General features: G+C 49.6%; 1 protein-coding gene across 1 annotated transcript in view; it reads left to right on the top strand.

Annotated features, from left to right (window-relative positions):
- Positions 1-5,532: 5,532 nt before the first annotated feature.
- Positions 5,533-24,122, top strand: part of LOC146177694 (uncharacterized) — a 51,543-nt gene continuing 32,953 nt past the window's right edge. The window contains exon 1 of the mRNA XM_084580535.1: positions 5,533-5,764. Within this exon, the coding sequence (XP_084436661.1) occupies positions 5,589-5,764 (176 nt within the window). The 5' untranslated portion in view covers positions 5,533-5,588. The remainder of the gene's footprint in view (positions 5,765-24,122) is intronic.

Here is a 24,122-nt window from a genome sequence, read left to right as displayed (position 1 = left end):
GACAACTGCCACAAAGGACCAGGCCTGCTATTTTAAAGCAGATTGAAGATCAGGACAGTTTACATGGTTAAACCACATGAGAACATATGTCACTGCTGATGTCACACGCACATTTAATGCAAGCAAACACAAAGGCAGGTAAATTTAAGACAGATGATGTCACAGAAACAGCCGAAAAGTGGCCAGCCATGCCACCTGCCAGAGGCATGCTGTGAGGTGGGCCGTAATGTATGCTGCTCAAGCTGCCGGGAGTGACATAGATATAAAGCCCAACTTTAACCAAGCCATATGAATGTGCTTGTGTGACCTAGGGTAGCATGTCTAGCCTGGGACTCAAAAGGCGATTCTGATCTCACCCTCCCATCTCAATGGCGAAGCTAAAGTTAGCAGCACTTGCCGATTCCACCATGACGTGCGGTCTTGTGACGTCACAGGAGTCACCTGTTCATGCCACCTGCCAACTGCAAGAGGCATCCTCAAATAGTTGAAGACAAAGGCCACGGCATCAGACATACCTCACATCTTTATTTACCCCATGCTTTTGCAGTAAATTTGAATTCGGCATAATTTTTTTGCTTTATCTTGGTTATTGAAAAGTACTACCTTTGTTAAGAAACGAAGGTGCCATTTAAAAGCACTTTATGAAGCAGAATGTATATAATAGGTCACAATCTTTTGACTCTTTTATGAGGCACAAATAGCCCAAAGCTCAAGATGTATGTAAGGTGAGGATGGTCTTGTCTGCTTCCCTGAGAAACTTTGGCAGCTTCACAAGTTCCCCATTGTGCAGCTTAACTGCACACCCCAAGGCATGGGGTCCTTTGACCAACCATGCAGGTAACCTGCATGCAACAAGTGTGCTACGAAAGCTTTAGTAAAAGCTCACGAGGAATCTGTGCTTGGCTTACTGACTACTGCTGTCAAACCTTATAGGCCACAATGTCATGCAAAAGGTGCTGTCACAGATACCAAAGCCAAGGGAGTAAGTAGACGGGGCGTTGCGACAAAAGCAAGCATTTCTGAAGAGTAACAAAATCATAGGAAGTGCCAGGCAACTCTACTCTTTGTTCTTGCAGAGAATCAGGGTCTGTCATTATGGTACTCTCGGTAGAGTGGCACAAGAAAAAAATGGGGGAGAGTACTGCTCTTCGTAAACATAATTCAAAAGAAAAAAAAAAAAACAATTGTAACAATGAGAGCTTCACATGCTTACCAGGAAGGAGGCATTATATGAAAGTGTTCTTTCTGTCAGGGCCCGAAAAGGGCTATCGGATAGCTTTGTAGATGGTGCCCGCCTGCCACCGTCTCTCGCCTTCCTTCGCCATAGTCATTGCATACAGTGCGTTAGGAGTGCACAGTAACTGTTCAAGCTTTGCAACCTGTCACCAAAGTTGCAAGATCACTTGACTGGGTGGCAGCAGTGCCCTCAGCACTGCATGGGCTAAGATGGCCTTAGAGCTTGGGTTTAAAGTTGCAGTTCCATATGCAGAATTTCAATGTCTATATATATGGGATTTTATGGCGCATAAGCAACTGTGGCTATCACAAATGTCTTGGCTTTTGATTCATTATTGTCAAGTGAAGTAAACTTAGGGTGTTACAGCAGAGACATGGATGAAATAAACTATGGTGTGTGCAAAGAAAAAAGTCAGCGCTTATATACCTATTTTTTTACTTTTACCCCGCCACAGTGGCTCGGTGGTTAAGATGCTCAACCACTGAACCAGGGTACAGTGATTTGAGCCGTGGCAGCCGTGTTTGAATTGATGCAGAAAGCATAGCACCCGTGTACTGTGCACAGTCAGTACCTGTTAAAGAAGTTAAAGGTGATCGAAATGATCCAGAGCCCTCCCCTACAGTGTCTTCATAGCCCAAGTTGGTCTGGAATGTATACAGCTGTTGTGCTTTTCGTCCGGTTCGATCATGAATTCAACCCATAAAGCTATTGATTAAAAAATGTAATTCCACTGGCTGCAAGGATGTTTTAATATTTAGACATAGTAGGTCAAAAAATATGACTGAATAAACATGTTTACTAAATGCTAAGTAATTTAACTGCATGTGTATGCAACATTCCCCATTTAGGCTCTTGGAACGTCCGATCACTGTTAAAAAGGGAGCTGATCAGTGTAGCGCCTTAACAAAGGAGCACTATTTAATTATTTTCATGGAAACCTGAAGTAAAAGCAGATAACCTTATTGGTGGAAAGTAGTCCTTATAAATAGCGTCGCAGGTCAGTTCCAGCCCAAAATGGGGAGACTCGACTATTCCTCCAGTAGGTGCGCTGAATAGAGCGCCTCTGCAACTCCAGCCAAGGAACATGGTTCCCTCACCACCTTGGATACACAATGCAGTGCCTGCCTATAACGATCGTTTGTGTGTAGAAGTTGAGTGGTCTGGCTTACATTAGCTGTGTACTTGTTCTGGTCTCACAGGAGAATGGCAAAGAAAGCGATTTACGCCAAAGGCTCGCTCTCGACAATGGCGTAAGATAACCGGTCAAGTGAATTGGTAAATGAGAACATAGATGTCATTTGCCCCGTGCAAACATCTTCAGCTATTTCTGTCTGCTCGTACAAAATCGTGACTGCGACATGATGAAAAATATTGGTCAACGTAATTCACTGTCCTAGTCACCATGCAGCCACCACACGACACTATTTGAAGGTTAGCAAAAGTAAGGAACATCCCTTTATCTTGCGCGCGACAATATGCACAAAAGGCCAGAAGGGCTATGTAATATATGCAAAAGACTAGCTCATTCCTACCAAATGCCTATACCTGAATTGAGCAACACTTTACATAACCAACTACTGTTCTGAAGCTCCCGGGTTCGAACCAAAGAAACATAATGCAACTTGTAGCGTAGACAAGACAGCAATGCAGCAATTGACTACTCTCCAGCCATTCTATATTTCACTTCCTAGTTTTCTTGCATACACATGTGCAACAACACCGTCTTCATCACATTTCCACCGCACTTAAAAAAAAAACAAAAAACCTTGCTGGCAAATGGCTAAATATCCTCTAATACATCACAGTCTTTTAAACCTTGCGGGAAGCTTCTTTTCACATTTACTTCTGCGGGGAGAAGGAAGAGGAGTAGTAGTTGCTGCTGTTGAGGCACACTTTGGTTGAGGGGGGTCTGTCAGTTCTGTGTCGGGCAAAGCCAGGAATGAGGAAGTTCCCGGGCTAACACCTGCGTTATTGGGGTTATGCGAGGTTGTACTCTGGTCTGCGTTTCTGGTAGTGGACTGGTCGACACTCGGGTGCAGTCAGTGGGCAACAAAATGTTAGCGGGGAGAGCCATCAGAGCTGAGGGCGGTGGTTGGCGCTGAACAACTGCTTTTCTAACAGCTCATAATTAGGACGAGTGCCACACTCGCCCATCATCCAGCAGGTGTGAGACTGGTCCAATTCGCTCAACAACTCTTCGAGGCTCTGAAACCGAGCAGCCAGCTTGCCTCACACAATCGGCTTGCAAACTCGCACATAGTCTCCAATCTGAAAGTCATAGTGCTTGGTTCCACTTCGCTGGTCTGCATAAAGCTTATATTTGGCTTGCTTCTGCTCTAGCCACTGGCAATAAAGCTTCAGTGCTCTTGTACGATCAGTCGAGAAGCACTGATCCGGGCAGGCACACAACTTTAAGTCTTATGCGAGGCATCTGGCCATGAACTAGGATGGCTAGTGCGATTCCTGTCGTGGAATGTGGCGCACAGTGGTAGACATAGTTATAATAGCGGTACGTAGGTCACGTCGCTCGCAAAGAGCCATCTGAGCATATGCCCTGAAAACCCTATTAAACTGTCCTACAAGTCCATTGGCTTAAGGGTCATAAACTGAGGAGTAGCAGTTACGTATACCCCGAGGATGAAAATTGTGGTCCGTGATCCGACACTATTTCCTCAGGGTAATCCTCGTGAACAAATGTACCTAGAAGCAATTCTTGAACTGTGGCAGTTGTGAAAGAAGCCTCTGGCCATTTACTGTAATAGTCAATGAGTGTTATTGCAAAGCGACAGTTACTAGGAGCTTGGTCGAAACGGCCCACGATGTCAATAGCAGGCTTATCCCAAAGCTTGCCTGGCAAAGCAACAGGTTGCAGAGGAACAGTAGAGACCTGAATAATAGCAGCACTGCTGGAAGAATCATCTTCGACTTTCTGCACTTCACTAGAACGATCAGACGACTTGCAGACAGATGCCAAATAGCCCACTTCGCCGCACCGACGACACTTTCGTTTGCGTGCTTGCCATGTGGAGTCGTTCGCCAAGTGGGCAGGCGAACTGCAGCGATAGCACGAACACTCCGGAAGTGCAGATGAAGATTTACATACGTGGCAACTGCATTTGATGCAAGGGACCTGAAGGACCCGTTCTGATGTGCACTCGCATCCCACGCGCTCTACTGGAGCGACCTCTTCTGACAGCTTCTTTGCTTCACAGGAAGCTTGCTGGCACTGTCTAGCGCGACAGAGTCAAGAAGGAGATGGCGGTTACTGAAATAGTGACTAATGGTCTTCACCAGCTGGTCCCTGATGATGTCCGCGAAGCTCCCAAAACCGCAGTCGCCGACAAGGCTGCGAAGGGCAGCGATGTACTCATATGCTATCTCTCCGGCAGTTTGTACTCGGCAGTGAAAACGGTGGCGTGCGGCGATCACATTTACGGAATATTTGTAATGCGTCGCCAGTATAAAGATAGCATCGTCACCGGAGTGTGAGGCAGCAGCGGTAGGCGCTGAAGTGGACGACGGCGACAATGTGTAGAAAATTCGCTGGCAGGATAGCCCTCTCCGGTTAGCAGAAGTGTGGAGGTATCTAGTGGAGGCACCAGACGCCAGCATGTAGTTGTGGAACGCCAGCCACCATTACTCCCACGGAAGGGCGGAGGCGGCTGAAGACCTGAAAAGCTCATGATAGACGGCCAGCAGTCCACGCCGAGGTCCTGGTTTAAGCTAACATCCTCGTCGCCAAAATATGTAGTATCTTACACGAGACAGGAACGCAGCAATTGACTGTTCTCGCTGCGCGCGTGCAACACTTCGCCTTTAACGCACAACTCACAACACAAAATAGCTCATGCGTACCAATAGCAATAATTAACACCGCCGCAACAAAATTAACACCTTTAAAGCTATGACGAGCAAATATCACACAGATGAAACGCTACTCGGCTGAACACTTGCAGAGCGCCATTTTAAACGAAAGCGCGCATCCACTGACGTCATCATGCGCGGGTCACGTGAGTGTGACGTACTTCCGTGCGTGGCAGCAGGAGAAACGTGTGTGGGGTCGGCTGCTGCCACGGGCGTGTCTCCAGCCTCGGCCTTTCTTTTAATACTCTTTCGTCAGGCACCGTGTAGCCCAATGCACGAATGACAAAAAGAAAAAAGCCCATATGTATATTTATTTCACTCTCTCCACCTTTAGCAAGTCTCTGAGATGAAAGCCTGCCTGAAAATGCTATCGGCTACCGGGGGGGGGGGGGGGGGGCTGCAACAGTGGCGCCGCTAATGAGCCTCATGAGAAGCTTTCACGGGGCGGCGGTTTATCCTACGTTGTCCAGCCCGAAGTTATGAAGTTATGATGGATGAAACAGCGAGTATGAAGCCCCGGAAAAAGTCCCAGAACAACTGTTGCGTCGTCGGCTGCTCCAACACGTACGTGAACGCCCCCGACGCGCGATTCCACGCATTTCCCGGTCGTCATTATGAGCGGGAAAGGCGACAGCGGTGGATTGCCGCTGTGCGGCGGAGAAAGTAAGTGCCTTCAAAACTGGCTAAATGCTCGAGCTTTCACGGCTGCAATGTACACCGTACTTCAATGCTTCGTCAGCTGCTCCTTTTCCGCTGCCTACTTCTTCTCAGTGAGACTGGCGCATCATTTTTATTTCTTCTTTACGTGGCTTGTTTTGTTGTATTGACCGCGGCAAATTAAGCGCGGAGGGGGGGGGGGGGGGGGGTAAGCAGACTGTAGCCAAATGCCCCATTTCCGAGCTGGCGAAGGGGGTCCATTTATTCTAACCTGCTTATAATAACCACAAATCATGGAACTGCGAGCGACATCACAGACAACACCGAACATTTGAATAACGTTATGAAATTGTTATGTAAGTTGCTTGAAAGTTGAACTCTCTCCTGCTAAACAGGTTTTTTAATAACTCTTTGCGAATAAATCTTTGAGATGATGTCTGCAATAAAGTGCACGCATACCCCTATTGTTTTGTTTGGTAGCTTTGCTTATTACCTATTCACCGCAATCGCTTTAGGACACCCCGCAGTGATGGATAAAAGAGCTTCACTCTATGCTCTTTGTTCAGAGGTGAGTTATGTTATGGAAGAAGGAAAATAAAAATCGGAGGACGCTTAAGCTTCGCCTTCAAGAGTGGAACGCGATAGCGTTAGCAGGGGACGCTTTCCCAGCAGAAGCGCTACGGCGCAGCGATCACGTCAGAGGCGTCCGGCATCAGACGCTGCATCTAGCAATCGTCGCCTAAACACCACTGTTCGAGTGACGCACGCTGGATGTTGGAAGAGGAGAGAGCGAGAAAACTTATTAAACGCAAGGGTATTGGGGCATCCTCGCACCGGTACCCGCGCGGCCCGATGGGGAGAGGTGGGTGAGCGAAGATAGTCATCTAAAGAAAGGAAAGACGCTTGATTCTACAACCCGTGAGGATGCACGGCGAAACGTCAGGGTCGAGTGGCGCGCCACGTGTCGGGGCAGCACCGCACATTGCGAGGAGGGGTTCTTCTGTGTTTGCCGCAAGATGGCTCTGCATGTGCGCAGAGCGCAGAAGAAAAGTAGCGGAAACGTACTTTGCTACTCGTGTAACTGCGACTTCTGTAAGTAACATGCTCATAATTACCGATATACACCGCAGTATAATGTTCTACAGCACGTTTCTAAGGCAACACCGCATTCACTAGATGCGCTTTTGTACCGCTTTCAAGCATCGAACTCGTGGCTGAGTGAACACATGTACTTAGCGTCGGTATGGGCTAAAACTTCCAGCCAAACCTTGACTGATGTAAAGGGGCTAAAAACTCTTCATGTGCATAAGGGGCGCGATTCTCGATACCCATTCGGGCACCGGGTACACATTGTTGTGGGTTGCCACGAACGCCGCAACGGAATCGCAGAAGTACTGGCCTTGCATCAATGTCGGCGTGTCGCGCTGCCATGCAGGCTTTCCATGTACAGTGCAATCCCATCAGCATTACTGCGTCGAAAGGGACGCCTTCATCATTTTCCACAGCTAGGAAACGAATTCCTCGGGGGTCTATAGGGTCTTGAATATTTGGGGGCTGGGATTTAAAAAATTCCTATGCAAAATCTACTGCCCCATTCGAGCTAAAATAACGTTCACAAAGTAGCAAAATATCGTCTATGTTATCTCATAAGTGATTCAACATCGGTACTTGCCTAGATTTTCCGAAATCGAGAAAAAACTGCTCTCGGCGGCGTGCACAATTTTCGCAGAAGAGAGCCGAAAAGCTACTTTGACATGATGCGTCATCTGTCGGGCAGCAAGGCAAGCGCGCCAACGGCCGGGATGGAGCTTGTCTCACTGGTCGACAGATGACGTCTCATGTCAAAATAGCTTTTCGACTCTCTTCTGCGAAAATTGTGCACGCCGCCGAGAGCAGTTTTTTCTCGATTTCGGAAAATCTAGGCAAGTACCGATGTTGAATCACTTATCAGATAACGTAGACGATATTTTGCTACTTTGTGAACGTTATTTCAGCTCGAATGGTGTAGTAGATTTTGCATAGGAATGTTTTAAATCCCAGCCCCAAATATTCAAAACCCTGTAGTGGCAGGTCTTTTTTCAGTGTTCTTTGCAGTATGTCCCAAAAGAACACGCCACCCAAACACTCCAAGAAGACGTGCTCGACGGTTTCGGGCTTTCTGCATAAAAAACAATGCACACCCCAGGGAACGTACAGTCCCTTTTCCTCCATCAAGGTTTTTACCTCTAAGGTTCCGGTGTGCAGCCTAAAGAAAAAGGACTTTGCGCCTGGAGCCACATGCATTCTCTTTACGCGCTTTCACTTTTGTTGTGTAGCGATGTGTCTAAGCAGGCAATAAAAAAAAAAACCTTGTGGCTGAGTGGTAGCGTCTCCGTCTCACACTCCGGAGACCCTGGTTCGATTCCCACCCAGCCCATCTTGGAAGTTGCTTTTTATTTATGAAGTGCATGCCGAGATTTATCGCTCACGGCCAACGCCGCCGACGACACCGGCTTTTCTGCGACACGAGCTAAGGAGCATTTTAACGCGGTAGCGTTAAAATGCACGGGCCTGCTACTGGCTCTGTAGCTGAGCCACCTCCCCTGCCTCGAAAAAAACTGATTGATTTGTAGGAAGGGAAAGGCGCGGCAACTGTCCCACTTGTTTTCCGTGGACACCTCAACCGCACCATAAGGGAAGGGAGGAAGGTGGGAGTGGAAGTGGAAAGAGGAGCCCTAGTAGAGGGCTACAGAGTAATTTCGACCACCTAGGGATCTTTAACGTGCGCTGACATCGCAGATCACTCGTACGCCAATTCGTTTCGCCTCCATCGAAACGCAGCCGCCGAGGTCGGGTTCGAACCCGGGTACACCGGCGCAGTAGTTGGGCGTCTTACCACTCTTACTGCGCTGCCTCGCGCGGACACAAGGGAGAGAAAGTCGAGAAGAAAAAAAAGAGAGAGAAAGACGCGTGCTGCAACAGCCGTCGTCCACCACCTAAGCGGTGGCGGGCGCAATGACGGCCTGCAACAGATAAAAATTCGGTGGCAGGCTAGCCCCCGCCGCAAGCCGCGCTGACCAATTAGAATGATTGATTGATTTATAGGAAGGGAAAGGCGCAGTAACTGTTTCACCTGTTTTCAGTGGACACCTCAACCGCGCCGTAAGGGGAGGGATGAAGGTGGGAGTGAAAGTGGAAAGAGAGAAATAGGAGCCGTAGTGGAGGGCTACGGAGTAATTTCGACCACTTGGGGATCTTTAACGTGCGCTGACATCGCACAGCACACTGACCTTGTTGCGACTGTAGGAAGAAGGAAAAGCAAATGCACGGGTCTGCTACTGGCTCTGTTGCTGAGCCACCTCCTCTGCCTCGTGCAGATAGTAGAGAAATAGAGAAGAAAGAAAAAGAACAGGGAGAGAAAGACGCGCGACCACACCGCGTTGACCTACCAGTTGGAGTTCAGTTTTTATTATTTGAAGGGCCCATTTCAGGGGATGTTCCATAAGGGCTGGGGATAAATTTAAAACACTAAAAAACAGCTATGGATATCGGTTACACGTTTTTGAAAAACAGGTGACGATGGCATATGTCTACGATGTCATAAAAAAAATCTGATTTATTGGAAGGGAAAGGCGCTGTAACTGTCTCACTTGTATTCTGTGGACACCTCAACTGCGCCGTAAGGGAAGGCAGGAAGGTAGGAGTGAAAGTGAAAAGAGAAACAGGAGCCGTACTGGAGGGCTACGGAGTAATTTCGACCACCTGGGGATCTTTAACGTGCGCTGACATCGCACAGCACACGACGCCTCTTCGTTTCGCCTCCATCGAAACGCAGCCGCCGAGGTCGGGTTCGAAACTGCGGCACAGTAGTCGGGCGTCTTACCACTGCCCCATAAAGGAGTCTAGCTGCTCGAGAAAAGAGCGAGGAAGAAAAGGTGGTAGTGTGCGATTGTGGGCGCGCCGCTTGAAGTGGATGCTTGTGCTGTGAGACATGCGGGCTGTGGCTTTGTTTACGGTGCTTGGTTCAAAGATGAGTATTTAAGCGTGGCTGGAACCTAGTGATAGAGCGAAAGCTGTATGCGTTGCAGTGATACCCGCTTTTCAATCAGCGCTTTTTTCATAATTTTTATTTAAATTAGTCTTTGTGGAAGCGAAGGCGCCTGATACTTTTGAGTGGACGCTACGAAATTGACACCTACACCTAAGCAGGTCAAGATCATGTTTTGATATTTTTCCTGTATATGGTACATTGGTTTATAAGGAAGGAAAGGCGTGGTATCTGCCAAGCTTGAGAAGGAAGATAACATTTTCCTGGCCCTAAGGGGCTGGGGCTGGGACTGGTAGGTCGCCGCCGCTTTATTGCGGCTGGGGTTGTTGTGGCTGTAGGAAGAAGGAAAAGAAAATGCACGGGCCTGCTACTGGCTCTGTAGCTGAGCTATAGTGCTCTAAACGAATATATTAGAGTAAGACCGTTTTACCGAGAGAAAGCAGGAGAGGAGGAAAATACTCTCTAACCAGATTCCTTGCCCCGATTCGTTGTTGCCAGTACCGAGTGGGCTGTGCATTCGCACGCTTCATGCATAGCAGAGCGGCCTTACACCTCAGTATATTGTCGTTTGAGAGACTTAAATACCTTTATTAGCGCCCCTTTTAGTGGTAATGTAATCGGGACAGCAATGCATGACGTGGACTGCACAAACAATAAAAGAAATCGCAATATGATTGCCGAAAGCGTATGCGGGAAGCATGCATCAACAGTCCGAGTTCGGCTGTGATATGTTTTTGCTTCACCGCTTTCCAGTCTATCCTTATTTTATTCGCCGATGAACGGTTTATGTAAGCCAGATAGACTTAGTACCAATGACAGATTCACGAATATGATGCCCATTTCACTTTCTCCACCGTAGTAGCCCACGCCGGGCAGGCCGTGCCTCCTGCAAGCCCTCCGCGCCAACGATACGGTGAATCTCTTCCGCTAACGCAAGAGCGTGCTAAAATCTGTTCTTCACTTAAACAATAAGCCGACAGCAAAAAAAGGTATTTCTTGCGGATTTTTGACCCATACCGTGTTAATCATAATTGCAATACAAATAAGTTACGCAACAGATTGCCGCTGGTGCGGCCCGCGGCTCATCGTCTGCACGCTGCAGCTCCGCTGCTAAGGCGTCACCGAAATTTACATCCTTCTTTTACTAATACTATGGGATCGGCAGTAAGGCAGTTCCATGAGAGACCATTTACTCTAGCGCTGAGCAATTACAAAGCGTCGTCGGATGTGCTTTCGATGCGAAACAATTTAGGCCCAGCGACTGCTAGGGAGTAGCGCTCGACGAGAGTGCCGTAGACCGCCGCGCCAGCGGGCGGCGCCGCTTTCGTAAGCGCTGCTGTATCTGCTTGCGAATTTATTGTCTGCGCAGCTGAGAGCGCACGTTTTTCGACGTTTTGCTCAACAATACGTCGTGCAAACGATGCTGGTACGGGACGGGGTTGTTGTGCCGCAGGGCGAACACCACTTTAGACACTTCTTTTATGTGCTGGTCTTGAACCGTGGTTTAACTTGAAAGTATACATTTTTGATGCAGGACAGCTCGATCCTATATCGAATTGGGTCCCATGTTAAATTAATGCGGCGATAACTGGAAAGCATCTTTCGTAGTATCTTCATTCCGCGTTCGGTAGCTGCCCGTACGGTTCATTCGCTGTGTGTTTGTATGTGCAGTTACCATTGCGATTATAAAATATAATTAAAAATACATGTATCGTGAAAGATATAACAGATACATCCTCACTGCGGAAGTGGATCGCAGTCTTTCGTAGTCACCGCGGCCGCTAGTGCTGCTTCCAACAGCTGCCGTTATTCAAACGGATGGTATACGGCTTGCTGGCGCGCTCAAACAAAGCACAAATAGCACCAATGTGTCGGATAGCTTTCACGAGCACCGCGAAACAGCACTTTTACACTGCCGCACCGCACATCAACACGCACAGCACAGCCCAAGATGGTGTTAAGAGGACCGGAGCGGATGTTCCCAGTTGGGCCCATACGGGGCGCCACCATCAAACTAATATGGCTGCACCCAGGCATCGAAACTAATACTGGTTTCCATTGGGCGAACAGGAGCAAGAGCAATGAGCAGCCAGAGCAGCGCACAGAGAGCACTGGGGACGCGCGTTCTCGTCTCCCCAACGGAACATTCACGCTTCTCGGAGAGCAGCGTAGCGAGGGGGAGCGCGTTACGTCAGGCGTCATGTGATCAAACTTTTCCCGCGCTCGCGTTGCCCGTATTCCTTCCCGCGCGCGCGGTACCTTCGGTGCGTTTTCCCTTTGTCGCGGTTTGAGTGGAGAAGCACAGCGGCTGTTCGTGGCCACGATGAAGGGGCTATCGGAAGAGGAGGTTGTACATGAGCTTGTGCTAAAGCTACTGTCATCGTCCAATAGCAGTAGCAATTCTTCATCCAGACATAGGCGCTTAGCAGCTGCCGTTTCAATTCTATCCGCCGGCCGAACGCCACCGCTGCCGTCTTCCGCCATTTTTCTCGACCGTCCTGCCCGGGCTCCGGGCGAATAACCATAAGTGACGTCAAAAAGGTCACGTGACTTCCTCCGTCTCCCTGTGCTCCGTCGCCAGCGGCGGAGCACAGAGGACCGCTCTCGGCTGCTCTCTGGACCCAAAAAACGCGCCTCCACCGCCAATAGAACACAACGCTCCTTTTCGACCACTGGTAGGCGCCGAAACTCGCGAGAGCACTTTTAGTGCAGCTAAAAGTGCTCCTGTTCGCCCAATGGAAACCGGCATAAAAAGGAGCCACCTGATTGATTGATTTATAGGAAGGCAAAGGCGCGGTAACTGTCTCACTTGTTTTCTGTGGACACCTCAACCGCGCCGTAAGGGAAGGGAGGAAGGTGGGAGTGAAAGTGGAAAGAGAGAAAGAGGAACCGTAATGGAGGGCTACGGAGTAATTTCGGCCACCTGGGGATCTTTAACGTGCGCCCCACCTAATATATTTTTATAGGAAGGGAAAGGCGAGGTAACTGCCTCACTTTGTTTTCTGTGGACACCGCAACCGCGCCGTAAGGGCAGGGAGGAAGGTGGGAATGAAAGTGGAAAGAGAGAAAGAGGAGCCGTAGTGGAGGGCTGCGGAGTAATTTCGACCACCTGGGGATCTTTAACGTGCGCTGACATCGCACAGAACCTCTTCGTTTCGCCTCCATCGAAACGCAGCCGCCGAGGTCGGGTTCGAACCCGGGTACTCCGGCACAGTAGTCGGGCGTCTTACCACTGCACCACCCCGGCGGGGCGTGCGCCCCACCTCCGCTGCCTCGTGCGGACAGAAGAGAGAAAGTAGAGAAGAAAGAAAAGAAGAGGGAGAGAGAGAGGGCGCCGCAACAGCCCTCGTCCACCACTTAAGCAGTGGAGGGTGCAATGATGGCCTACAACAGATAAAAATTCGGTGACTGGCTAGCCCCCGCCGCAAGCGGCGTTGACCTACCGTCCCAGCCCTGTAGGGCCAGGAACTGCCACCCTTCACCACCTCCCCCGACCCTCCACTGCGGCGGGGGCTAGCCTGCCACCGAATCTGTATCTGTTGTAGGCCGTCATTGCACCCGCTACAGTTTCGGTGATGGACGACGGCTGTTGCGACTAGAGAGGCTTTAATTGCGACGCGCGTATTTCTTTCCCTCCTCTTTTTCTTCTCTATTTTCCTGAGAGCACCAGGTGACGCCGAGGAGTGAAGACGCTGCCACGTCGAGCTCTGCTGTTAATGGCCTTTTTCGGCGGCTTTTGGGTGCACCCAGCAACATCTCACTTCGGACCGATTTTCCGAAGTCCCGAGGATCAAGTGGAACCAACTCTCTAGAAGGTGGGACCACCAATTTGGTTTTTACGATACTTTGAAGTTCGGAGCAACCACGCCGCCAAGTTAAACCTAGCGTCCGGCCTAGCCGCCCTCGAGGGAAGACCCTCGGAGCGTGGACGGCATGGACTGGCAGGACGAGGAAAATCGGAGCTGCCAGCTGAACTTTGACACTAGTAAGGATGGAAACAAGGAGGCGATTGAGGCCTTAGAAGAAAATTCATCTTTCCGCCGGCAAGGAGGCAGATATGTGAAGGAATGCGACGCAGCGTCCCAAGCGAAGGAGGCACCCGTGAAGGGGAGCGAAGGGACCGAGGCCGCCAAATCACGGCAAAGAGCGATAGGAAGGTCACTCGCCGAGAGATCCGTAGGCACGGTCAGATCGAAAATACCGAAGGAGATGTTCCGCGTAGTGCTGCGACCGCACGGCGGCGCCGATCAACTGACAAGGAAAACAGGATAGAAGCTGCGCCAGATCCTGGTTACGGCTACAGGCCTCAACCTGAACGGGGAAAAGATTCATCGCCAACCCGAAGAATCAGTCCCTACTAATTATGACCCCGGAGCTCAGCAGGGCGAAGCGGTACGAGCAAATTACGACCATAAAAATCGGGCCACTTGAGATAGACGCAACTGCTCACGCGGCCATGCCGGAGGGCGGCAAGGGCGTCATATACAACGTTCCGCTGGGCGTAACGGAGCAGGAAATTCGGCAGGGACTTAGAGATAACCCTGGCTACGTTGGAGCGAGGTGGCTCGGGAAAAAGTCCAAAACCGTGCTCATCATTTTCGAAGACAAGTCCCGCGAGAGGTGTGGTTCAATGGATTGCTATACCCCCCCCCCCCCCCCCCAAGTGCAACCTCTATAAAAAGAAATTCGACGTGTGCTACGCATGCGGCAACCTGGGACATCGGTCGGAAGTCTGCCCGGACCCCACCAGCCCTCGATGCCGAGGGTGCAGAATGCTTAATCCACCGGAGGGGCACGAACAAGATTGCGAGCCGCAATGCCTACTGTGCGGCGGCTGCCACCCCGTGGGGCACAACCGCTGCAGAAGCATGTACCGGACCCAGCACATTCTCAAAGCCCAACAAGCAGAGAAAGAAGCCATCCAGGCTCAAAACAAGCAGCAGGAGCCAACGCAAACCCAGGGCAGATCGAGAGGAAGAGGCGACGCCGCGGGCACGACGGGCCGTGCGAGAGATTCCAGTGCATCCGTCACTAGAGATGAGCCCAGATCCAGGAGCAAGAACAGGTGGCTGCCACAACCACCGCCACCTAAGGACGACAAGAAACACTGGCCGAAGCCCGGGGAGACGCCGGCCGGACAAGCAAAGATGAATGAAGAAGTTAACGCAGGTGTTAAGTCGGTCAGCTTCGCTAGTGGGGTCTCCAAAGAAAAAAACTCGGAACTTTCGGAATTAACAGACTCAAGCCGAGCATAGCAAAGAAATCAGAATCATTAAAGAAGACATCAAAGAGATTAAAGAAACCCTCAAATCCCTAGTCGAGGTAATTAAGAGTTACAAGAGGCAAAAACTATACCTGCACCGGCACCTCCGATGCTCAGGCCGCCCGTCATACGGGGCCCCGGTGGGGCAAGCGAGAGCAATGGCGGGGACAGTGACGACTCAGATGAAATGGATATCGATCAGGCTAAACCCGCGAAACGTAAATCAGACGACACTAGTGTAATTGGACAAGCCAGAAAGCACGTGGCATTTAGAAAATTAGTCAATGATGAAATCATAGACTTCGAATTGAACCTTAACAAGAGACTCGAGGCGAGATTTGGAGTGCTAGAAACGATGCTTCAAGCCCTTTGCAACACATCGGGTATACAATATCACAATCGTAATGGATCCCAAAACGTCTAAAACTTGGCAATAGAATTGCCGGTCGTTGTCAATGAAGTGATGGCTGTTGCAACAGTACGTAGCTAGCCAGAACAGACAGCCTTTGGCAATGGCTCTACAGGAAACGCGAGGTGTATGGAAGCTTTCGGGGTACAAAATCTACGATAGCGGGAAGGGAAGTAAAACACAGGTCGTGACGTACGTCAAAAAGAACGTCGCCGTCGTCCAGCATGAAGTAGGCAGCAGGGAGACCGAAACGGTCTTTGTGGAAATTCTGACCCGTAAAAAGAACAGAGACAGCATATTTCTACTCAATGTGTACAGCTCCCCGAAGTGCACGAAGGCGAGGTTTGGCCCGATATTTAAGAGAGCGATTAGCCTGGCAAGTAAGAACCAACTAATAATAGCCGGCGATTTTAATGCCAGACATCGAGAATGGGGTTACACGACGAGCAGCCGGAAGGGTCAAGCGCTGTTGGAAGATATCAATGAGTCAAACCTATACATCGCTAACGACATTAGATGCCCGACGAGGGGGGCCAACAGTGTGTCAACGGACACAAACCCGGACTTGACTCTCTGCCATAGTTCTGCATAGTCAAGTGGACGAACAAGCATCAGTATCTAGGTAGCGACCACTACATGCTAGAGGTAGAACTAAGCAGGAAAGTGAGCGTTAAGCCCGCTGTGTATCGGACGGAAACACAAGTGGATTGGGATAAATTCAGACAGATCAGAGAACGGGAAGAAATTGGAGATATAGAGTGCATTAAAAATTGGGCCGCCCAATTACCCATGTGAACGAGGCCACCGAAGAAATTAAAGGCGAAGCTCTGCCTGAGGCAATGGATAGCAGGCTATTCGGCATGTTCAAAAAGAAAGAAGAGCTAACGAAGAAGCTCAAAAAGCAAAAGTAGAACCGAAATCTCAGGAGAGAGATAGCCAGATACAACAGAGAGTAGCTTACCGTGATCCGCGATCCGCCACCGTGGCTCTCTACCGCGCGTGGGCGGGGCGGTTAAGCTAATTGGTCCCGACGCGGCAGGTCTGTGTGCCGACATCCAGTATGTGGCGCCATCTGTCGGCGTCAAGGGGGGTCTGGGCATGCGCAGTGGAACGCGCGGTGGCGGATCCCAGTAGCGGATCGCGGATCACGGTAAGCTAAAACTCTCTAACGTCGAAATAGAAAAATACGCCTGGAAACTCGAGTCGCAACGTTGGGATAACAAATGCGACGAGATGGAGGGCACCATGATTGGGGCCAAGACCTGGCAACTGCTCAGGTTCCTGATAGACCCCAGTCCAAAACGGCCGCCAACATAGAACAGGCCAAGGCGTGATATAACTTTAAGGGTACGGACAAACAGCTCATTTACAAGCTCAAGTACACGTATGTAGCTCCCCCCGCCACAGCGCATTACAGAGATTACAACTGAACGGCGAACAGCGAGCTTGGCGCGTCCATAACAGTGACAGAAGTCAGAGCGGAGCTGCACGGCCTAAAAAGACGCTCGGCTTTCAGGCCGGACCTCGTTAATAACAAGATGCTCGCAAATTTGGAAGACGAATCGATCAATGCCCTAACCAGATATTTAAATCAGGTGTGGGAGAGTGGTCAAGTACCCCAAGAGTGGAAGAGGGATAAGATCACCCTAATCCACAAGCAGGGAAAACCACCGGGCTTGGAAACTCCGCCCAATATCACTAACATCCTGCGTAGGCAAACTACTTGAGAAAGTCATTCAGGGGAGGCTAACCAAATACACCGAAGAGAATGATGCGTGGCCGGCTGAATTGGTCGGATTCAGGCCCGGCCTCTGTACACATGATACCATGCTCAGACTACATAACGATGTAGTCAGAGACTTCAGGAAAAAAAATACGAAAGCTATTCTAGGCTTAGATCTTAAAGCTTTCGACAACATCAGCCACGACGCCATTCTCGACGGGCTCGCTGAGCTAAGAGTAGGCGAAAGAACCTACAACTACGAGACAGGACGGCGATCATCAGCTTTCAGGGCTTAAATTCGGAGGAGTTCCCGCTGGGTAACAGAGGCACTCCGCAGGGGGCTGTGCTCTCATATTTCCTTTTTAACATCGTAATGAGGAAGCTTCCCCGTAAGCTTGGCCATCTCGATGACTTAAAACTAAGCATCTACGCGGACAATGTGACCATCTGGATGTGCAAAGAGAACGACTCGTACATCACATCCAGGCTCCAAGAAGCAGCAGATATAATCAGCGAACACGCAGAGGACGTAGGTCTATGCTGTTCGCAAGAAAAATCGGAGCTCCTGGTAATGACCAGCAGTAGTGGGAAGATAACTCCAGATATCAAAATTAAAGTCAACGGGAACGAAGTCCCGAAAGTAGATGAAATTAGAATATTAGGTATGATTATCAACCGCAGGGGCAGTAACAACAGCCTGATTTAAAAGATGAGGCGGAGCTCGTAGTCAGAGTATTTAAGACGTCCAACAGAAGGAGTGGTCTCGCGGAGGCTAGTAGACAGACTCGTACAAGCTTTTGTCACGAGCAGAATCTGCTACGCGACTCCATTCCTAAATATCAACAAGACCGAAGAACGCGAATTAAGCACCATAATTAAGAGATGCACGAAGTGCGCTCTAGGACTCCCCATAACTACTTCTAACGACATTCTAGAGAAAATGGGGTTGCATAATGAGTGGAAAGAGCTGGCTGCGGCGGTCAGGCTGTCCCAGAGAGAGCGACTCGCAGGAACGGCTACGGGTAGGCAAGTCCTCGACTGGGTAAACCTGCTAGCGCCCGGGGAAGGCGAAAGTGTCAGAGAAAGCATAGATCGAGAAATCAGAAAGCATCTATACGTCTCGCCCACATCGAACTGATTGATTTAGAGGAAGGGAAAGGCGCGGTAACTGTCTCACTTGTTTTCTGTGGACACCTCAACCGCGCCGTAAGGGAAGGGAGGGAGGTGGGAGTGAAAGTGGAAAGAGAGAAAGAGGAGCCGTAGTGGAGGGCTACGGAGTAATTTCGACCACCTAGGGATCTTTAACGTGCGCTGACATCGCACAGCACACAGACGCCTCCTCGTTTCGCCTCCATCGAATCGCCCATACCGAAGAACATGCACCCCGTACACGACGAGAGGAGGAGGAAAAGCAGAGCTAAGCACCTCGCTAACAAATTGGACAAACTCCCGCCGGGATCGGTCGCCTACACCGATGCAGCGATCGGGAAAGAAGGTGACGTAACCTCGGTCGCCCTATTAGACACCTGGATCGCCATTGGAATCGAAAGAAACCGAGATCTACAGCCGGTAGAGGCGGAAGAGATTGCAATAGCCATTGCCATTGCATGACCAGGCGTGAAACACGTCATAAGCGATAGCAAAGCGGCGGTTAGGAATTTTAGCAAGGTTGGAGTCAGCAATCGTGCTGTAAAAATTCTGAACGAGTCGTCTCTCGCTGAAAGTGTGACCATAATCTGGACCCCAGCACACGCCGGTCTCGCCGGCAACGAGACTGCCCACATACTCGCCCGCTCCTCGCTACATTGGGGTGCTGCGGAGGCCTCCACAACATCTAAAAGCAAAGAATTATTGGTACGTTTAGGGATGTAACCGACAACCTGAAGAAAGACCGGAGAATATATCCGCCACCGGATAGATCCCTGAGTAAAAAGGAATCATACGACTGGAGAAGACTCCATGGCTCGAAATTTATTTTCGCCCCTATGAAGGAGTTGGACGGGTGCCAGAGGGCGGAAGAGGGACGGTGCAGAAACCGAAATTTGTAAATTTTGCGGCCACGTGGCAACATTAGATCGCATAATATGGAGATGCGTTCGTGCCCCGGGGCGCAACGCGATTAAAACTAGCGATGAATGGGAGACCACGCTATGAAGCTCCGACGAAAATAACTCAGCGATTCGCCGTCCGCCTGGCGGCCGAGGCTGAAGACCTCTTCTCCTAGACGGGGCCGGGTGTCCTCCGGCCGCGGTGCGACAGCCTCCCCGGACGCCTGCGCGCGAACCTGGAGGTGGCTGCCGCGCCATATTCGGCGGAAATAAATGTTCTTCCTCCTCTATTTTCCTCTCTGTCCGCACGAGCCCCGCCGGGGTGGTGCAGTGGTAATACGCCCGACTACTGTGCCGGAGTACCCGGGTTCGAAACCGACCTCGGCGGCTGCGTTTCGATGGAGGCGAAACGATGAGGCGTCCGTGTGCTGTGCGATGTCAGCGCACATTAAAGATCCCCAGGTGGTCGAAATTACTCCGTAGCCCTCCACTACGGCTCCTCTTTCCTCTTTCACTCCCACCTTCTTCCCTTCCCTTACGGCGCGGTTGAGGTGTCCACATTAAATAGTCCTCAGAAAACAAGTGAGACAGTTACCGCGCCTTTCCCTTCCTATAAATCAATCAAATCTCTGTCCGCACGAGGCAGCGGAGGTGGCTTAGCTACAGAGCTAGTAGCAGGCCCGTGCATCAGCCAATCTTTTTTTTTTTTCATTTATTTGACCACACCCTTCATCCTTTATAGCATTCTTTTTATGCCCTGAGGCAATAAAGATAGCAAAAAAAAAAAAGGCCCGTGCATTTTCTTTTCCTCGTTACTACAGTCGCAACAACATTCGCAACAAGCTTTCGATTCCATGGTAAATTGGTTCTATAAGAAAGAAAAGGCGCCGTATCTGTCAAGGTCACATGAAGGTGAAAACTTTCGTGACGCTGACGGGTCGAAAAGCTGGCGCAGTGAAGCTTTCGCTTCAAAACTTCTGAAAAAGAGCAAGGCTTACAATGCAGGGACGAAACGAAAGAAATGGCAATTCGGATTTTGCTTTCAATGCTGAAACACTGATGTCATATCAGTATGAGGAATGACTGAACCGGGCGGCACTATTTTGTACAGATTCCAATGCAGTGATTAGATGTGTGAACAGATTTTCGCTATAAGAGTGCACATTGGGACGAAACACGGGGACAGAGATCGATGGGGAAGTGGTCGGACCCATTTGTGTCGGGGAGGGGTTCGCACCGGAAGTCGCGCGCACTGGCTTCGGTAGCGAAGGAGAGATCAATTACACTGGACGGACCTCGTGCACTGACATAAATCACTTCACCTTGATTGAGATGAAGTCCTGCAGAGAGGGTAGCGTCGAGTAGCTCTCCACCCCGGCGACTAATAGAGCCACATCCCCACAGAGTGTGATGAGCATTAAAATCACCACAAATAATAGCGTCCACCCCGCCGGGGTGGCGCAGCGGTTACGGCGCTCGACTACTGTTGTCAAGGGCACGGGATCGAATCCCGGCCTCGGCAGCCGCTTTTCGATGGAGGCGAAAAGCAAGGTTCGTGTGTGCTGTGCGATGTCAGTGCACGTTAAGGAACCCCAGGTGGTCGAAGTATCCGGAGTCCTCCACTACGGCGTCTCTCATAGCCTGAGCTGCTTTGGGACGTTAAACCCCACAAACCAAACCAAATGATAGCGTCCCAGGAAAGCAGGGGAACGATGTGGGAAATGGCAGTGGCGTCCCAGTTGGGGCGAATCACTCGCACTGTAATTGCGGCACATTCGAAAGGACCACTCACAACACCAGGCACATCGATGACAGTGTAAGGGATGTTGGAGCGAACCTACACAGCCACTCGAGGTTTCCCAGGTGGGTGGGAGGAGTTAAGACACGGCAAAGCGGTGCACGCGGATGAGGTACACTCAGTCACACCACTGTATCCTATGTAGCCATGAAGAGGGACATCCTCCGCGCGCGCGTAAGTTTCCTGCAGGGCTAGGACATCATACGCACAGCGCGGAAGGTGCTGAGCCAGCTCAGCTTGACGGTGGCGCAGGGAGTTGTTCTCAGTAGAGCCACAGCATGTTGTATCGTTTTCGCGTCGAGGAGGAAAATAGCCTCAAATCGGAGCGTGCAGTGCCGCTCCTCTGCTCTGGTATGTGGGGATTCGGTGACAACAGAGGGCATTCTACGGAGAGTGCGCACGCGCTACACATTCTTTTGCGCAGAAATGGTCTTGAATAGCCGAAACGTGTCTAATTTGGCAAGCGATGCGCTTTATTTTTTCTACGCTTTTTACAAACCCTGTTCTTTCTTCTCTCGCTCTTTCCCTGATCGTTTCATTTCCGCCGGCCGCAGCTTAGCAGCTAAGAGTTGCCGCGTTTAGCAAAATCTTTTTCTTTACTCTGTTGTTCGCACTAAGAAGAAAATAACAACCAAAAGGAGATGATTACCAGAAGATAAAAGATTAACAGCGGTGGCATGCGCGTGTGTCGCTGTTCCAGTTGCAACTCTTTCATTTGGACGAAGACAGCAGCCTCTGAGTTTCAAGCCCTAACCGAAAACATTTCGTCTTGGCAGCCTTTCGTGCGAGTTCCGAATACTGTGTTTGCATAGAAATGACACGAAAAACTGAATATTAATGCAACAACGGCAGCCTTTAGGAAACGTACGCACGCTTGAACGCCTTTGTCATCCAACGAAAGTAGCCTAAGGTAGAGTAAATAGATCTGAAATGTATAATGGATCCTTAAGAGTAGAACCCCAGTGGAGGTGTGGGAACTCGCGCAGTAGCCGCTCAAGCAGTAGGGTATATTAATTATCGGCTGACGCAACAAATGTAGCGCGATTAGAATTAGTGCTCTTAAACATGCATGACATGAATCGGCTACATTCACTTGCTTCCATTGCTCAAATTGTTACGGTAGCCCGTCTCTAGATATCATTTAACGATAAAAAGTACATCGAAAGCTGTCCTGCCTAAAGCCCCTTGATCATTTGAAAGTTACGCCAACGATTGAACTTTGCCGCCGCAGCGCAACCTCCTCGCTTCCTCCTCGCCCCTTGCGCGCCCCATGCCCGAGCGCCGGCTCTCCGCCCGATTTCCAGCAAGATGATTGGTCTTCCTGCCGTTGCCCTTGGGAACGCGCGATCTCCGGCGTTTTGCTTGTGTATTTCTTTTTCCTACGCGCCATTTTTCTCCTATTTTCGGCGAGCGAATATTGCGCGCTGTGCTTTAATTGCAACGTGCAAGCGCTATGCCGTGCTGTTGCGCGTACAACTGCAGCAAGCGGCCTGAAGATGGTTATGCGGTGTTCATGGTACCTCAAGGCAAGCGTGACGGCTTGCGGAAGAAACAGTGGCTTCACAATATTGGCAGAAAAAACTTCATTCCTACAAAGAACAGCGTTGTTTGCGAGGTAAGGCGCCTTTCTCACTGCCCGTAATAACGCGTCACCTGACGCTACGTTTTCTATTTTTCGTGCTCCTTAATATTATGTTCGTTGCATAGAAATGAGGTTGTCCTCTGCTGGATATTCTGCAAGGCTACATCATTTCATACGATATCGGCTTCTGTACAGTCAGAAGTACAGCACTGTAGTCTGCTTTCTGCTGTCAATGATATGTGGGAAGGTACATCCTTTCGATTGCATTTGTCGCGATTATGCTACGATCCCTGGCCTCCTTTACTAAAAATCGAAATTGTGGCTCGTCGAGGAGCTAGTCATTCGATATTATACTTGTAGTGTGCGTCGGTTACTTAGGAACAATAAATGCTGGCCTTGAAAAACTTATTGGCAAGTAAACCCGCGGTATTGCGGGTAATGAGCGCTGCTAGTTCTTACTGCGTTTTTTTTTTTCAGTTCTTCAATATGTCTTGCCATGCTTCCACGCATGAGTGGGTTAACAAGTATGGTTTGATTTTATCCGGGCTACGGCCAATGTGCAGGGGGTGTTCACTTGATTCGTACACGCTGCACTTTGATCGTGACTATACTAGGCGTTGGCCGGGAACCTTCCCTTTGATAGCTGGAGCTCTAACCCGCAATTCCGCGTTTTTCTTTTTTTTTCTGCCAGAAGCCTTTTCCCATCGATGTAAAATCAGCCGGAAGCATTGCATCACTTTGCTGTATTTACGAAGATTAAGCAATGAATATTGATTATGTAACATGCTATTCATTTCAATTGTATGCAAGATTTGTTTTTTTTTTCATCTTGCCTGAGTTATTAACTCATCGCTATATGTTCTAGCTACATTTCACTGAAGACCAATTTGAGCCGCGAATATTGCACGAACTGGGAAAAAAAAACTGAGACTCAACGCAGTTCCAACAATTTTCTCTCATCGGCCTGTCCCGAAGCAAAGGAAGCCTCCTCGACAGAGACATGAACCCCGCGCTGACAGTAGTAATTTCTGGGGCTTGCTCTTTTCCCACCTCCATTTATGAGAAACCAAAAAAGTGTAAGACATTAAAGTCAGTATATAGTTGACTCGTCAGGTATGAGGTACAACGTAACGTAAAATTGATGTATATCAATGGTTCACGTGTTGGCATCAGATTATATAGTGCATGATGGTTATGAATAGTGACAGCTAATGATAGTGACTGTTACGGATATTAATAGGAAATGAAAGTAATAGGCTCAGATAGTAAGGTGGTAGTTTTCGTTACGGATAGTGACAGTTATGATAGGTCCCTCGACGGCATTACAGTAGATAGTAATAGATACGGATAGCGATAGTTAATGATGTAGCAGATATGTTTTGTCATTAACGCACGTTGGAGACTTAAGTGCACCCAGTCATTTTTTTATTTTATTGTAGCGTTCAATGAAATTCCGCTCTTATACATAGCGCATGCGGCTACCACATGCTTGCCCCAGAACTGCAGTGCGTCGG

Source organism: Amblyomma maculatum, chromosome 10, assembly GCF_055883805.1.
Source record: "Amblyomma maculatum isolate TAMU_Amacu chromosome 10, ASM5588380v1, whole genome shotgun sequence".
Lineage (NCBI taxonomy): Eukaryota > Metazoa > Arthropoda > Arachnida > Ixodida > Ixodidae > Amblyomma > Amblyomma maculatum.
Note: the sequence above shows the minus strand (reverse complement) of the source record. Positions and strands in the feature narration are given on the sequence as shown.